General features: G+C 42.4%; 1 protein-coding gene across 3 annotated transcripts in view; it reads left to right on the top strand.

Annotated features, from left to right (window-relative positions):
- Positions 1 to 4,550: 4,550 nt before the first annotated feature.
- The window catches only part of ets1 (ETS proto-oncogene 1, transcription factor), a 35,210-nt gene continuing 21,614 nt past the window's right edge, over positions 4,551 to 18,146 (top strand). For 2 of the 3 annotated variants that reach the window (XM_086261257.1, XM_086261256.1), the window contains exons 1-3: positions 4,551 to 4,624; positions 6,274 to 6,350; positions 9,795 to 9,942. In XM_086261257.1, coding sequence (XP_086117383.1) covers positions 6,282 to 6,350; positions 9,795 to 9,942 — 217 coding nt within the window. In that variant the 5' untranslated portion in view covers positions 4,551 to 4,624; positions 6,274 to 6,281. Of the gene's footprint in view, positions 4,625 to 6,273; positions 6,351 to 9,794; positions 9,943 to 17,618; positions 18,005 to 18,146 lie in introns of those variants that run through there. The other variant, XM_086261258.1, reaches the window with a different exon arrangement.

The raw sequence follows: 18,146 nt of genomic DNA, 5'->3' as shown, positions 1-18,146 counted from the left end.
TGGCCAGGTACATGTACAATTTTGCTTCATACCTGATATGGCTTCAACAAGAATCATAACATTTTATACTTTAGAGACTTTCTCCAGACTTCTGCTAAATTAGATGCTGGGAAATATACAGCAGTATTCATCTGTTTCTTTTGACTAATAAGTGGGCTGGAGCCTATCTTAGCTATCATAGAGACCGAGGACAGGTCACCAGAGCCAATAGTCATTCAAACATAAGCACAATTACATGTTTTTCAACAGCTATGGTAACTTTCCCTTTACACTTATACTCATTATTCATACTTGACTTATCTGTTTCGTTTTACATCACATTTAAATACGATGACCCTGAGAGAAAACCGAGGAGGGCTTGGCTTAAACGACCTCTAGAAGACTTTTTGAATATTAACGAGAATAGCAGTTGACTGAGGTAAGTCGTTATAATTTAGTCCAGACCCCAGTAATTGTCAGTTGTGTCCCTAGCTGGCACGCGGAAAGTCAGAAACCTTGCCCCTCGACATGTAAGTCACTGTTTTTCTTGCTGCTCTAAGCACGTTATTTCCCCCCCCCCCCCCCCATGTACTCCCTGTCCTTCTGTCCGTCTCTCTCCCCATCTGTCTCCCCGGTTGCTCTCCCTCTACGTGCCTCCCAGGCCTGCCTCCCCACCTCTCCTCTCTCGCTCCAGCCTTTTTTTTTCCCGCTTTCCTAATGAGAGCGTGCGTTACGCAGGCATTCAGAAAACTTCTGTTAATTACATGACAAGCATCTCGTTCTGGGACACTAATGAAGAGGGATAGCGAGCTGGAGACGCCACTGGAGTGGTGGTGGTTGTGAGGGTGGTGAGGGTCAGTGCTCACCACTGGGTGGGGTGTTTGAACATGCGTGTGTGAGTATGTGTGTGTTTGAGGGGTGTGGGGATGGGGATTTTGGCGCCAGGCCAGCAGCTTATCAACCAGTGAAAGTTGGACTGTGCATCTAGTCCTCTCCCTACATCTTCAGACTGCTTGCCTTTCATCTTACTCTACTCCCATCTTTTTTTTTTCTTTTAGTGTAGAACATCAGTGTTTTGATTTGTTTTTCCTAAGCACCATTACATTTACACTTATCAAAGAATGCATTAGCTTTGAACAGCTTTGACTATGACACACACAACTGCTTGATATCCTGATATCGCGAGCTGTGCTGGCCTTTTTTTTGGGGGGGGGGTGTAAAAGCCAAAATTCATAGTGTTAGCTTCAGCACGAATCAGTTTGTCTTGGAATTAATTAAACAAAGTATTGACTGGCAAAAAAGCAAGAGCTACAGTTCGTGCACACACATAGCTTACTAATAAATCCACACACAGTGGAGTCAGAAGACCAGTGGGGAAAGAGAGCATGAGAGGGAGAGAGAGAGAAGACCTAGGCAGAAGTCCAGCGACTCAGCATGTGATTTGGAGGAACTTGCTCTGTCAAGAGGCACACTCGAACAGAAGATTGCTGTCCCGTACCATCCCTCGTGAAACGCTTGAGAAACACAAACCATCTGGAGGCTATAGTGCACACTCTCAACCCATCAAATATTGAGGATGTTTGTCTGATTTACAGAGCCTATTTAGAACTGTTTGGACAACTTGGCTGAAGGATTGGTGCCTTAATTAAAAATAATATCAAGAGCTAATATTGCCCCCGAGACCTTTGCCTCGCAGTCAACAGTGCAACAAAGACACGGTTCTGTGGCTGAAGATGAAAATCTGAGCCACAAGCACTTCTAAACGAGTATAGTCAGGCCCAAAACAAAGGCTTCTCCACATTTGTGATTTCACTGAGGTTACTGTCCCATGTGCCCCCCCCGCCCCCCTCCACCCCACCCCTTTTTCTGTCTGCTGATGCCAATAGCAACGTAGGCTGTTCTAGGCCCAAGTCCACCACAGTGATGGCATATTGATACTGTCATAAAACATTACATTCTTGCTTTATTCATTAGAACTGCGCTTTAATCTAAAAATATCATGGGCAGAGAATAAAACAGAGTTTTCAACAGCAGAAAGATTAGGCCTGCACTTCTCTCGCTGAGCACCACAACTCGGAAACGCTGAGGCCCAAAATAGATGTTCCTCTCATAAAGGGCTCCTTCTTTGTAGTCGACATACAGCAACAACATCTGCAGGGCAGTTTCTATGGGGGGAACAGATTCGGGCAGGCTATCAAAGAGAGGCGATCTCCTGTGAGAAGTGGTGGGTGGAGGACTTCCATATTCTCCCTCTCTCTCTGTCTCTCTCCTTCTTTTTTTGTTCTCCTCCCTCGCTCTTTTTATCTTGCGCTTCCAAAAAATCTGTAGCAATCAGGACGATGCTAATAAAAGACCATTAATATCACCTGTCAGTGCTATCTTTGGAAGATCCAAAACGAGAAAATGAGACAAAAGGATTCAGTCTGGAGCTGCTCAACAAGATGTGGGATACCAGTGGAGGACAAACGGCTGCAGCGCTTGAGCAGTGAGCTGACAGGAAACCATCAAGAAAACAAGAAGGATGATGAATATTCCTATGTATCGTAACTAAAAGGAAAAACGTAGTTTAAAGTGATGCTTGAGAACTGTGTAATTTCAGTATAAATATTAGCATATTTTATATAAGGGGTTGTGTTTCAATATGGGCTGTGCATAATGCTGTCATGACCTTAAGTTCACATGGTTTTAGATAAAATAAAAACAAGAAAAAAATGTATTAAATGTTGTTCTTCTGGTAAAAATAACCCAACATAAGTTTAATTCAGAGCTGATGCAGATGCAGTTCAAACCAAGAGAGTGATTGTAAAGGTCGTAAAATCCTGCAGGTTGTTTGACTGATGGTTTTCACCGACTGCGATGGCAAGCCGTTCACTATCTGTTTAATGTAAAACATGAGCAAAGCCAGCAGACGGGCTGAGGCTCTGAGCGGAAAAAGATGGCACCGTAATGGGGAGGTGAAAGGCAAGGGGCAAAGCGATGATAGTAGCTTCATGCAGAGCAGAAGTGTATCTGGGGCCTCGCCTTTGAACTGGTGAGCCGGCTAATTGAAACAGCATTGCCAGGGCATCGGCTGAAGATCTGGATCTCATTCACCCCCGCTTTTATTCAATTTGGTTTCATCACAGGGGCGCGTCTCGTGCTTTTTCTCTCCACATGGCAATAAGTCATACCCTCGCCTTTTGCCCTCGACGTGTTGCCCATCTGTGTCCCCTGGGGGCCCAGAGTGCTGAGGCCCTGAGAACGCCAAGGGATTCAGATGAGGTCTTGAGAAAGCCCCTTATGGTACTTTTTCACGCCTCTCACCTTGGACTTGACCCCCACCCCACATCCCCACAGCTCTTCACTCACTCATACACAGACACACACACCTCTTTACCCCCCAGACTTAAGATTTACTGGTAAGAGCAGTGGTTGTCAGGAGGTTTGGACCGTGCACTTTCTAATTCAAACAAATGCGGCACTGAGGTCACGCTATTATCATGGAGCCACAAGGTGTTTCAGATGCCTCGCAAGTGTTGAGTGCTGAGCTGATAGAGAGAGAGAAGAGGGGAGAAGAAGCAGTATGTGTGTGTGTGTGTGTGTGTGTGTGGGGGGGGGGGGGGGGGGGGGGTGCTGTTAGGGAGCAATGCTGTGGAAAGCTTGTGAGTTTTCAGCGTGGAAATAAGCAAACAAATGCAGCAATGAATAAGCAAATAGACAGATAACACTGCCCAATCTCGATTACTTATCACTATCCTCTATCAGAACATGTGGATGTAGATTTTGCCTTGTAGTGGGGGGCTTCTCATTTCGCAGAAGAGCAGTCAGTGTTCCTACCACTGCTTTAATCAGTGTCCCGCATGCACCGGCCGACGCTTGCAGTTAAAGGTTGGAGGATGATATGATGGTCAGTGATGTACAGTAAATAAATATGCAGGTGCTTTCTGCTAAGACAAACTGATCTAACAGCCACAGTTTCCTTTAAAAGGTAATTTCAGCCGATGCCAGATCTAAGAAGTCTGGGATACTGTGCCAGGTTACGATAATACAAGAATGTAAAATTGCTGCTTGACACACATGCTCAGACATCTGAGATCCTTGTTTTAAAGAGAGAGAGAGAGAAAAAATTGCATGTCAGACAAACAACGGTGTCAGAGGACAACATCACAGGAAAGTCAACAGTTGCAATGATAGTCAAAACCTTTGTTTTTTGCCTCCCTGCTGTTTCCTCCCTGTCATGACTCTGATGGAGGACGAGGAACAAACAAACCAAAAGAAAAAGGAAATAAACAAACCTAAATCTAATTTAGCTAAAAAAAATGACACTGTTATATTTACTGAAAGAGAATATAGATATTATAATCTTTTGAAACACAAGCTGACTGAAAATAGAGGAAAAGCTACACATGGCAGCACAGGTTCTCTACAAGTTTACACCTACTGTGGCTGCATGTGAACCACATGTGAAGTCCAAAGACTACATACAGAGGAAAAATTGGATTTGGAGAGGATCACCGTAGGACTGAGGGAGGGACTAAAAGTGCGCATATCATTTCTTCCTCCGTGGGATTCGCTGCGAGGCAGGTACAGCATCTCTGCAGTCCACCGCTCAGCTGTCACACTCAGCTGTCCAGCGCTCACAGGAAACTTTTAAACACCGCAGTCGGTAAGTGCAAAGTTGTTGTTTTTTTCTTCTTCTTTTCTTTCTGCATCTTCTTACAGGTCAGTGGTAGAATTAAGAAGACGCTGTTATTATCTGCGCTCGTCGCTCCTTTGATCCACGAGAGGGAAAGTGTTGGCTTTAAAGTTTTAGTTTTTTCCCGTCAGGAATTCTTCCGAATGCGTGACGCGTTGTTTCCGACCTGTTCCACCGTTACTTATTTTGCGCATAAAAAGTTGCCTTCACGTTTTTGTTTTATTTTATTTTCTCTGAACAAGAGAAACTTCAGGATTGCTAATTGCCTTCAATTAACGGGCTTTAAACTGATTTCTAACAGAGCTCCGAAATGTAGCTTCATATATAAATAGCATCTCTTCATATGACTAAATGTGGAGTTAGACCTATATGAATGTTTTATCTAGCAGTGATTTATTGATTTTTTTTATTGATTTTTTGCCTTTTTCTCAATAAATCAGAGAGACTTGAACGGCTAAAAGTAAGGCATGCGTTTGATTGACAGACGTAATTATTCACTTTGTGCTATTTTTTTTCTTTCTACGGGAATAAAAGCATTTGAATCTTTTTTTAAATTTATTTATTTATTTATTTTTGATATGCCGAACATCTGCAAGCATTGAGCGGCTGCACATCTTTCTGTCAGCAGCTGCCACAGACTAGAAATGCCAAATTGCTTAACATATGAATGTGACGAAGATGAGACCTGTATGAAACACAACACTGCCCATATCACAACCCACCTCTAATGCAGTCCTTCAGTTCACTTTTCAGTCTCTTTTGTTGGTGCTGCTTTGAGTAAACAATGTTAAGTGATAAGCAGAAGCGTGGAGGAGGGCGGCAAGGAGAGGAGGAGGAGGAAGGAGGGTGAAGGAGAAGAGGAGGAAGAAGCGAGGTAGATGAAAGGAGGAGGCAGACTGGTGTAATGGGAGGGAGGAAGATAGTGGAAGAAGTGGTGGAAATGTTCCTTAGTGGATGGATTTACATCAGCTGAAATTCATTTTTGTTGAGAACATACCAAGATTTTCTTAAAAAAATAACATCCTGTCAGACTTAAACCATGAAGTAGCGCAATGTGAGATGTTGATTGATTGACTACGTGTCAATAGAAATAAAGTAACGCAAATATATATTGTAAATCAAAAACAAATGTAAAAAATGGCATGAAAACAGGATGTTGTGTCCCTGGGCAAGACACTTTACCCTACTTGCCTACTGGTGTTGGCCAGAGGGGCCGATGGCGCGATATGGCAGCCTCGCTTCTGTCAGTCTGCCCCAGGGCAGCTGTGGCTACAACTGTAGCTTGCCTACACCAGTGTATGAATGTGAGAGTGAATGAATAGTGGAATTGTAAAGCGCTTTGGGTGCCTTGAAAAGCGCTATATAAATCCAATCCATTATTATATTATTATTATTAAAAAAACAGCTCAAATTTCTATTTCCCTGTATTATCTTGTCTCCTTCTTGACCCCCTTCCCTCTCCCAGCTTTTCCTCTCTCACACACCTATGCATACATGCACATATACCACGGACCTGCACACACAAAGTGTAGACAGCGTGTGACGGATAGGCTGCCTCTCTCTGCCTGCACTGTTTGTACGTTGATCCCTTCAGCAGGCCCTGCTTCTCCTGTCCACAGTGTCCGTGATGAGTTACTACATGGATCCAGTTTCTTCCTACCCAGCCCTTCACCCCTGTGACCGTCTGGGCACACTGGTAAGACCTCCCTCGTAAATTATCTCTGTGTTAAGACTGCCTCGGCTACCTACCACACAGCCGTCCACGAGTGTGAGCGAATGAGCGTTTGTGTGTGTGTGCAAACTGCTCAGTGCAGGAATGTGTGCAGGAGCATTAGAGTGGTGTTCTTGTCAGTGTATTAGCAACTCTGGATTCCATCACCTTACAGGAGGATACTCTATTTCTTTTTCAGTTCACTCCACCAGGGTTTGCAGTAAAAGCGCCTGTATCTGTACATGCTGTTCCTCATGATTTCATCAAAAGTTAGGAAACAGAGCTGTTGAACAAGACAATTCTCTACACGGCTGTGAAATTGCCCTTTCGAGCTCCTCTGTGTTGCACAACAAGCCTGCACTGTGTACTTCTCTTTAGCAAGTAATATTGTAAATAATGAGACCTAGGCCTCCAGCCTTGGCACTAACCAATCAAACTGGAGTCAGGCAACCCCAGCAGACCAGCACTTTTCTCAGCTGAGCCACCCGCACTGTGCTTTGCAGCAGTGTGTTTGCAAGAACCCTTAACACTTTCCAAATGGTAGTGCTGAATACAAAGTCAGAGACAGTTGCTGGGAACATTGGGATTCCTGTCAGGTGAGCATTTGAAGGGTGAAGGCCAGTGTGCTGCAAAATAAATGGCTCCATTTGTATGCAGAGCGCCAGCACATTAGGATAATAGACTGAGGTTACATGCAAATGGCAACCCCACCCCGTTCTAATACAAAACACAGAATGATGCCTCTCCCTGTTTCCTAATTGGCTCAGGTGGTGGGGCTTGCCTTTGAAATTGAGACTACTGTATACAAGGGCAGCTTGGTCAAAAGGTGAGCCCATGTCACCTCGGTAGCTTTATTCTCTTGAATTTACATAAATTATCAGCAAAAAGCAAAGGCTCTGATATTTTTTTCTCTCTTTAAGACAATATCTAAGTTCTATGTATTTCACAAAGGCAGTATTCAGAAAACAGCTGCAAAAAGAAAAAGAAAAACTCAAAGAATCACACAGCTTGTTGAAAATGAAATTGATACAAATGCAAATAGTTTCATTTGTAACCTTACCTTTTGTAATGCATTGAATTAATCCTTTTCTTTACATATCTTTTTCACGCAAATAATGAACACAATGAAAGAACCCCAGACATGAAGGATGGAGTGAACAGCAGCAGGTTGCAGGGGCTGTACCCAGAATCACTCATTACCTCCACAATGTACAAAGAAAACTCATTGTTTTACTCAAAAATGAGTTGCAAATTTAGATTTTGGATCTAAATTTGCAACTCATTTTTCTTGCACTCCAAGTTGTTTGCGTGGACATATGGATGTATGATTTCAGACACGGCTATTTTTGGAACTTTACATTTTGTCTTTGCAGAAAAGCAAAAGTGCAAAAAATTATAACCTGTTAACAACACATCATTTGTATTAAGTATATTAAGAACCCTTATAGACCACATTTCAAGTAACACAAAGGTATGTTTAATTAAATCTGCCTGGTTTGCTAGCAATAGACAAGGGCTTTCCTCTTAAAACCACTCGGTGGTAATTGAGTATGTGTCTGTGCGCATATGTTTGATTGTGACACAAATGTAGCGTCTTGTAACAGTGGGCGTTTCAGTTGTTTTTACATGTGCACTGTAAGATTTCTTCACCATATTGCAAAATATGTTGCAATATTCTAAAGTTATGCCTTTCTGTACATGGAATGGTCTAACTGGATTACTGGAGTGAGGCCAAACACAAAAATACATCTAACTGCGTCACATACATGCTATATAAGAATGCTGAAGTCCTATACACCAAAGACTATTCAGTTCTGCAACAACAGTAAGCATGTCATGCTCTCACTGATTAATAGGTATAATGTTTTGAAAAAAAATGTAATTTTCACACATTCCACTACACATAAACTCAATGTGCTTCACATAGATTATTAAAACAAACAGGATGCTGCTAATACTTATACTCAAAAATGGTGAGCATTGCAAGCCCCACATCCAAAATACATGAATTTTCATTTACAGTAGTCGACAGTAGTCGTCCCCCTGAGAAATTACTTGACCCTAAACTTCTATTAGATTTCCCAATACTTTAGTCCCTAAAATAACAGGTAGGCCATATAAAAGCATGCATTATAAAGGCAGGCTCCTCCAAATATAGGCTGACCCCGACATTTAAAGTTGTTCTACATGAGCTGAATGAGCTGAATATTATGGTGTCGATGGTATCTGCATTGGTATCTGCGACAGCCTGTCTACTCCATAAATCCTCCATGTGGCTCCCTTCTTCCCTATCTAACTTTCCCTCCTTTGCTGACTGACTTGATAGAAAATGCAAATCTCTCAAGAACCTTGTAAACTGGCCTCCTCGATTCTTTGGTCATGTTAGTCATCCATAAAACTAGATAGCTACTGATAAATGGTGCAGTGCTTAAACAGGAGCTGCTTATCAGATTGCCAGTCACTCTGTCTGCTGGGGCTGTCACTTACACATGTGACATAAATCATAGGATGCTGTAGTTATATCCAATTATATATCCAGTTATATAAGCCGTCATGTGCCTGTGAGAAAAACGCCAGTTTTAAAGAATGCTATTTCCTGATGTTTTTCATGAGTGGTCAAAGTTAGATTTTGATTTACTAAAAATGGCTATCTTCTTCGCCACTGTCTCTTGTTTCCTCAAAGAATTTTATATCTCTTTAGCCCTGCTGCCAAGTGCTGACTTTAGACTTCCCCCCCAGTGCAGCCTCTTACGTGAACAGTTCTGCGATAAGCAGGATAAAACAACAGAGCAAAGATAAACTGAATGAGTCAAATTTAGCTGCAGGGGTTATCTGTATGTGAGTACAATGAAAAAATGTTTCCAAAATACAAGGTTACACTCTGGGACAAAGCCACCGGACAGCTATATTGATAAGCTCATACGTTAACGTTTTTCATTGGTTAACACATCAAATTTAGCTGCATAATTATTCAATGGAAAGGCACACTAACCAACAGGCTTTTCCTCTTGTTCTTCAAGGGTTCAAGTGATTTTGGGTGATTTTAAACCCTGACCATATCTTTTATTCTAACACTCACACACTACAGAAGTTTTAAAAGGAGCATTTTCCACATACATCCTCATTAGCTATGCTATCTGAGCTCACTATAACCAAAATCCCAATTAGGAAGACTGTATAACTTAATGTTAGAGGCATAAACTAAGTCCATACCACATTTTGTGTTGCTAACTGATTTATTTAATGTTTATCAAATAAAAAGTCCCCATCCCTCGTTTGTGAAGTTTGGGTGATTTTTAAAAAGATTTCTTTTAAGAAAGAATGAGCAGTTGCATGCAGAGAATGCATGCAACTGCACATTCTGTTTGTCATCTTGTGGATAAATGATTACAAATTAAATTTTGTCTCCATTGTTCATTTTGTCTCCAGAGGCAGAGTGGAGGTGTGGCAATGGGCCCACAGACCCAGCACCCAGGTGTGGTTCACCCTCATCAGCAGTATTACCCATCACAGCCCCTTTACCCTCACGATATACCCCTGCAGGAGGTTCCGGACGGACGTGAAATGTGCCCTACAGGTAAGAAATCATCAGTCTGATGTCAAGTGTATGTAGTATTTATGAACTGATTCTTAACCAGGACCCATAATTTAACAATTTTTAATTGTGATAGCGTTTTGATCAAGTTAACCTTTTACAATCAAATGTTAATGTTCCTAATAGACCCTTAGTTGCTTGATAGAAACATTGTCATAGCTTGTATGAAACCACAAGATGCAGAAGTGGTAATCTGTCAGAAAATAGAGATTACAATTTGCCTCCTTTTTATTCCTTCTTGTATGTGATTCGGCACTACAACAACAAAGAGCAACCAAAAGAGTTTGTATGCTAAATGGATTCATCTCTTCGATCATGGCACACCAAATCTTGCTCATTTTGTTGTTATAACACAATAAAGCTATTTTAACACATGTATTGTCACCATGAATGTCAAACCCCGATGCCTGTTTCAGTCAGAGCTGACAGCCTTTAACTTATCATCTTCCAGGTACAGAATAGTGAAGGTAATTGTCTGGAAAATTCACACCAAGCTGAGTGGACATCTTGTGCTTAGCTGCCTGCATAGGCTCTATGAAGGAGGCATCAATGCTTAAATAAAACTGAGTATTTCCAGTTATGTGAAAAAAGTCCCTGCTGTATGCTAGATGGGGAAAAGGGGAGCTCAGGACAAGGGTCTAACCTGATTGTCATCTTCCCTAACCCGCAACCTAACCTTAAACCAAGCTTTCAAAAGTAAAATGTGATGATTTACACTGTGGACATGCGTTGCTCCTATTAATAGAGACCCCAAAGTGGAACAGATTTATGTTTCCACAACTTCAGTATTGCACACATTTAAGGACATGCACACACACACATGCACGCGTGCAGAGTCTCAACTTGGCCTGTTGTTCTGCGTCTGCTGCACGGGGGATGTTGGTGATGCTGACCCTGAGGGCAATGCCTTTACCAGATACCCTCATACCCCCCTCTCTTACGTTCTCTATCTTCCTCCCACTCTGTTTCTGGGGGCAAATGCTCTTCATTTTTCTTCTAACAGCCCTCTCTTTCTAGGTTTTTTTTTTTCGTTCATTGTTTTTCAAATTAGTTTTATTTTAAACTGGAACATTCCTCCCAGTGCATTTGCCTGCGTTTGACTCTGGCCTCTTCTACTTCTCAAAAGTGATTGATGCTGTTGGACTGGGACACACGCCACGGGAGTAAGATAGGGGTGCTGGGGGGCACAGGCTTTCTTCCGTCACCTCCCTGAGCTGGATGCAGGGGCAAGACAGGGGGCCAAAGGGCGGCCATCTTTTTCCCAAGCCTCTGGTTTGGTCTCTGGAGAGGTGGAGGGGGGCTAAGTGCTTGTGTGTGTGTGTGTGTGTGTTTGTGTGTGTGTGTGTGTGTGTGTGTGTGTGTGTGTGTGTGTGTGTGTGTGTGTGTGTGTGAGAGAGAGAGAGAGAGAGAGAGAGAGAGTATGTGTGTGTGTGTTTGTACGTGTGTGTGTGTGCATATGCTTGCATACGCCAGTACAAGAGGGAGTCAGGATTTGATGGGATTTGCTGATGTTTGTTACAGAGACACACTCTTTTGGAGCACTCACTTCATTCCTCCCAGCGCTAAACCATTGACATAAACATTGCTAAGTGGAAAAAAATGACCGAGTGCTGACCTTCTTTTTTTTTTTTCTTTTCTCGTTCTCGTCTCCAAAATCCATGGAGACCGCAGGTCTCAGAGCATTTGAGCCACCTGGAGATGCGGTTAGAGTCATTTAGCTCTTAACAGCAATGTCATAAGAACTGCTTTGGTTTCTGTCCTACCACCATACGCTGTTATGAGTTGCCGTTAACCTCAAAAAGCTGCTCAATAATCTCTGACACAGTCTCCACACCCCGAGCCGTTGATTTGACTCATTTCTTTCAAACTGAAAAAAACAAAGAGAAACTTCTCTTAATAATTTCACATTTGCAAATTCTGAATACCCGCAAACGATTTGTGTAGACTTAGAAATACAGGTGCAAACAATTTTAAGTTTCTGGTGCTGTGCAAGCAGAGCTTTGGAGATTTCTCGTATTTGAACGCATACTTGTTCTTTTTCAGACCACTGAGGTTTTGCCAGTTTTAAATTCTGTTATTTTTTCACATCTGTAAACCCCCCTCTTTATGTATATTCATGTAACAAATCCATTGGCGCTATAAATATAAACACAAACATGTCATGTCTGTCTTGGATATTTGGGATGAAATATTTTGTGTGTCTTTTAAGGTGGTTAGAGCCTGATTTTGCAACTGAAGTCACTATTTTTCCCCTTGTGAATGGACTGGGTGTGTTTAAAATGAAACGTGTTACTGTGAGAAAGAAAAGATACAGAGCAGATGTGAGGCAGGGATTTAGGATGTTACATGCTTGGCCCTGAGCCCAATGTCACACACACTGCTTCCTGACAACAGCCATGACATGGTAATGTTTACACTAACCCAGCTCTACTCTATACTCTCCAACACTCACACCAAAGGATCTGTTGCAAACGCCCACTGAGGAAATTCACTTTATGTGCATGTGTGAGTTAAGTATGCGTGTGTGTGTGTGTGTGTGTGTGTGTGTGTGTGTGTGTGTGTGTGTGTGTGTGTGTGTGTGTGTGTGTGTGCTAATAAAAGAGTGAGGGTGCATTTCTGCACAATCTCACCAAAATCCAGGCACAGAAATCACACACATGCAAACACGCTCCACCAACATCCTGGAGTGATACACACTCGCGTATTCATTCATTAAATTCACACCCTGCACTCTTGTGTGTATTGTATTACAGCATCCTTCCATTCAGTGAAACAGGCACACACACACACATACAGGGAGGCGCACACACACATACATTCACTCCCAGGCTCTCCTGAGTTCACTGTACATTTAAACATGCACTCCCATTTAGTACACGCAGACACAGCTGTGATCTGGCACTCAGAGACCATTGGCCTGTGTTTTATATGATGTCATTTGACAGCTGGACAGTTGCAAGAGGAGGGGAATTGGGGGTGTGTGTGGGGGGGGGGGGGGTGGAGTACAATTTTAGGAGAGAATATGGATAGGGAAAAAGAGAAGTCACAGAAGTGGGACTGCAGTGGTGGGAGGAGAAGAGATGAGGGGAGGAGGATCTAAGATGTGGGGCCTTGAGTGGAGTTGGGGGGGGGGTTCGCCTCTGATGAGGGGCACGTCCTCACGGGCGAAGGCCCATTTTTTATTTTCTAAAAGTAAACAGGCAGCCTGCGGGGGTCTGGAGGGTTATGGGAAAGGAGGAAACATTGATACTAATCAGGCCAGCGCACACTTCCCCCTCTAACAATAAAACAAAACAAGAGTGGAAACACGGAAAAGCGGCAGACAACTGCAGGGGAATGGGCTACACAACTGTGCACATTTGAAGCACATGGCATGGTGATAGAGCTAAAGCAAGAAATGCAAGTCAATAAAAATAGTGAAGAGTTCATCTGCTTCTACTACACTGCACATTTGTAGTTTTATTTTTAGATGTCTGAACCGTTTGAATGAGTTTCCACATTAGGCTTCTGAGACACGGTTTACAATAGAGCCACTCTGGAATCTCTATCCCATAATTCAAAGTTCTGCTTTGGTTAACTGAAATCTTGAAATTATTTTTTTGCTTCTTCTCCTTTGATGAGCCATTTTCTCCAATGCTTTTTAAAAATATCACTTGAGATCGTCAGAAATGCATTTTTCCCCTTTTCACCTACAGCTTTTGGCATTGTACCCTGATTGAAAAATGATTGCTTTCTTCTCTGTTAGTGTTGTAATTTTATTTATTTATTCTCTTTTTGGAAACGCTCTGCTTTTAAGTACCAATCATTTTTTAAACTTCCCTTTCCCAGAGTTCTACAGGCCATATTTCTAGGAAGTGTTCGTGTGGTAAGTTCCTCTTGATAGCGCAGTGACTAATTACAAACCACTTCAGTAGGAGAACATGCAGTTCTGAAAGACATGCAATCACTGACGGGGGTGATGATGCAACAGATGCCAGCTCACCAGGAAAGGTGGTGCTTTAATGAATCCTGTGATAGACCTCCCATTGTTTTAATGTTTATGTCGTGAGCATAGCAATATGCAGAGCTTTTAAAAACAATGAGCGTACTTTACCAGTAGCGGTAAAAGTGAATTCCTCTAACTGTATCCCGTAATTTGCGTTGGTTGTTGAGTCAAGTCCTCTTTGTAATAGTTAATGGTCAGTTGCTCACTTTAGCATTTTAATATAAACTGAATTTATACAACAATTAACCAAAGGAAAAAAAAAAGAATCCAACAACTGCTTGTTTCTTAACTGAGTGGATCATTCCTTTGGGCGTTGCTATTTACTATGATACACAACCTTCATTTTTCATATGAAACATAGAGTAACACTGATGTATGATCCCTTTAGCTGTGAGGACTAGCAGACTGCGAGACTGTGCTAATAATGGAGAGGAGGGAGGGAGGGAGAAGAACGCAAGACAAGTAAAGGGAGGTCTGGGAGGCAAAGAGACGCGGAGGGGGGTGGGGATAATTGAATTATCTGCACAATGGAGTGATGGGGGGCACGTGGTGCCGCTAATGGAGGAAGAGATGTCCTTTTTAGCGGAGCTAATTGTTCAGAAAAGAGCTGAGCCTTTGTTCAGGGAGGCCCTGCTACTTTCCCAGTGCACTTTACATCCACACAATTTAGCGGCGTGTGCGCACACACATACACACAAAAACACATGCACGCGCACAAACACATTCGGGAAGAAAAAGATTTTGGAATGCGAGGCATAAGAAAGAGATGTGCACAAGCACAGTAGACATCTATGAGCAGAGACAGACTCACACATACAGGGACACAGCACTCCTGTCCCAGCTAACCCTCTGATCTCAGCAGGAGTGCATCCAGCCTGTGGCACCTTCAGACAGCATCCACCACAGATAGAGCTGAGACTGAGCTGTTAGACAGAAGCCACAAGGACCCCACTGTTTTACTGTTTGACTGTCTGCCCTGTGTGTGTGTGTGCGTGTCCCATATGTGTGTGTGTGTGTGCTTGAGTGGCTGTAAATAAATGACTGACTGATTACATGCTAAATGGCTTCTATTCACGCAAATACCATACCCATCAGATCATAGACATTCTCTGGGACTTTGGGATTTTATCCCAGTCATCTTTTAAGGCTTCGCGTTTGTAAATGTGTGAGAATGCACACGCCAAACATCGAAAGCCTCAGAGCATCCAAGGCTCCTGCAACTACTGCGAGGGTGCCGCCATCAAAGACAAATATCACTTGACAGCTGTATGGATTGCTCTAAATCAAATAACCTTTCAGTTAACTCTGTGAAAAGTAGCAGGTGCAACGGTTACATCTGAGGATTATAGACAGGCAGAAAGCACAGATGTGCCAGTAAGAGACTGACAGCAAGCAGCAGCGAGGAGAGAGAGAGAAGGCTGTTTTTGCCGGGGGTGCTATACAGCAACACAAATGAGTGAAGGCAGCTAACTGTCAAAACCATGGAAACAGCATTTGCCAGGTGAAGAAAAAGAGACACTGCAACCAAAACTTGTTTGATCTAGGACATGTGTCCTGGGGGTACTGTACATGCATGAGACGATCGTTTCATGTTTATTGCTAAAAAGAAAATGACACAATTGTTTTAGCAGTTGCTTATGGAATTCAGATTGTTCAAAACTGTGTTATAATAAGCTTGTACGACTGATGATGAGAAGCTGATTGTTTAGCATTTAACCTTTCCTCATGTCAGAGTGCTGTTCGCCTTGCTTTTAAGGGTCATTGTACACCAGGCAATGGCCACTGCTCTGAGAAACAGCTCAACAATGTACTAACATAATATAAATATATTCAGATGCATAGTGGAGCCAAGAATTTCAAGAGCTTTTGTAATCACTTTTTAACAGGATTATTATTAAGATATTAGTTTACCAATTAGTATGCACGTTTCATCACTAAAATCAAATGAAATATTAACAAAATATGTAAATCAATAGAGATGGACAGGAACAAAGTGAAAATCATCCAGAGTGTCACCAGCCCAGATATTAGTCAGCAACACCATTAAACTCTAAATGGCTGTCCTTAGGCACAAAAGGACCCAGGCTGTCCTTTTAAGAGCAGATACAAGGGAGTTCATTAACAGAAGACAAAGAGGTTCAGTCAGAGCGTTTGAGAGACCGACGTGCTGACTGCTGGAGAGCTACTGTTTCTTCCTCCATTCTTCTCCTCCATCACCCCCTCTACTTTAAAGCCCCCCTCCCTCCCTGGTGAGGCAGCTTTTCTCACCGCAGAACCCACCAGCACTCCTCACAGATGAGGCTCCTATCAGGGCAATGAAACCCGATCCAGGGCTGCTAATGGAGTCGGTGAAGTACCACCAGTTGAAAAAAATCCATGCATGATCAATATCCCTGGCTCCCCAGCCTCCTCCCACATCGTCCCATTTAGACGTACAAGTGTACAAGACATGCAGATGTATCGTGTGGATGTGCATCATAGGATGTACCATTGATTCATTCTAACTAGGTTTCTTAAGATGGGGCTGGCTGTGGGATATGTGCTCTAAAGAAAATTATTTACATTTTAAATTTCTTACAAAACCTGGTTAAAAATGAATCATCTGTTATTACAGCTTCTGTTGCCATGGGAGGTGCTCCTTGATGGTAGTAGCTTGTGAAGAGTGGAGTCCTACTGTGGCAAAAAGCCCAGTCTTTCTTTTGTCTTTATTCTTTTTCAGCAGCAGAACAAATACATGATTCAATTTCCAGTGAGGCATGGTCATTGTTCCTGATTATTGGCAGATAAAAAAAAAAAAAGCGAGCAGAAAACTAAAGAAAAAGCAGTTTGCATTTCCCAAACTAGATTTTCATTGACGGTCTCGGTAATGCAGATCGATTTAAACATCCAGACAACTAAACCTCGCATTACTTTTGTGCCTTATTTTTATTTTATTTTTATATCTTCATTTTCAATAAAGGTTAATAGGGCAACTGTTTGTAAAGACAAACTTTGTTATGACTGTGCTGCAGCAGCATAAAGAACACAGACGTGGCTGACTTTTATTGATCTCTGCAACCTGAACAGGAAATACTCTGAGGTGTTTATGAGGGTGAGTTACAAGTTATGAGGATGCCTGGACCCACAGAATATATAGGACAGAGACAGTCCAGGTTCTTTTAGCTCTTAGTAACTTCATCTCAGCTATATAGCTTATTTGTTTTGAGATTTTAGTAGAAATACTATTTCCACACATTAATAACTCTGATTTAATAACTCAGACTCTGATTTATAGATCAACATTAATTCATTCCTAATGGTTTGGCATGCTAAATTAGGTGATAAAGACGTTTTTTTCCGTTAGTCTCTCTTAAAAATATGTGTTTACATATTTAAAATGTTCATCATCAAATCACCAGCGTGTTTCTCAACATCAAGAGCAAGGCGCCGAGTGCGTACGATGACGTATGTAGGCTGCTCGGGGTCACAGGTAACAGCTTTCACATGAGCTGGTGTGTGTGTGTGTGTGTGTGGGGGGGGGTGTCTAGAGGGAAGAGGTGGGTGTGGGGTGGGGGTGGGGGGGTCCTTGTAATTGAATTGTGAATCAGCTAGCAAGTTATTCCCAGTCACCGCCCCCTTCTCTGTCGTCGCACTCTGGTTCTTCACAAATGCAACGCCCATAGCCACAGATACAGAGGAGGGAGTAAGTGAGTGAGTGTGTGAGTGAGTGAGTAAGAAAGAACGAGGAAAAGAGGGAGTGTGTGTACCGGAGAGGGAGAAAGATAAGTTAGGAGTAAAAGAATCTGAATCGTTTCTTTCTTTTCCATTTCTTTTTTTTAGTGTGAGAGGAGAATATTATATATATATATAAATATATATTTTTTTACAAAATCAAGAACTGATCGGGACGCCAGAGGAGGAGGAGAAGATTTTTTTTTCCTTTGAAATATATTGCGCTTTTGGAGGTGTTAGAATTAAAGAGGGAGGCGGCGTTATTAATTCACGCTGATCTGATGATCATGACGGCAGCTGTCGATATGAAACCGACGTTAACAATCATAAAGGCTGAAAAAATGGACGGTGAGTAATCTCAACTCTTCTGAGCGCTTTGACAGCTAACACGAGACTTACTGTACATTACTCCTCAATGTTTCTTTGTAACACAAGCGGCTGTCTCCGGATTACGCTCACAGTAAAGCACGCTGCTAATTCTCGAGAACAA

This window comes from Aulonocara sp. 'chitande type north' Nkhata Bay, linkage group LG14, assembly GCF_057382095.1.
Source record: "Aulonocara sp. 'chitande type north' Nkhata Bay isolate Kocher_YH1m ecotype deep benthic linkage group LG14, A_spYH_male_GT1.1, whole genome shotgun sequence".
NCBI classification, from domain to species: domain Eukaryota; kingdom Metazoa; phylum Chordata; class Actinopteri; order Cichliformes; family Cichlidae; genus Aulonocara; species Aulonocara sp. 'chitande type north' Nkhata Bay.
This window is presented reverse-complemented; position numbering and strand designations above follow the sequence as displayed.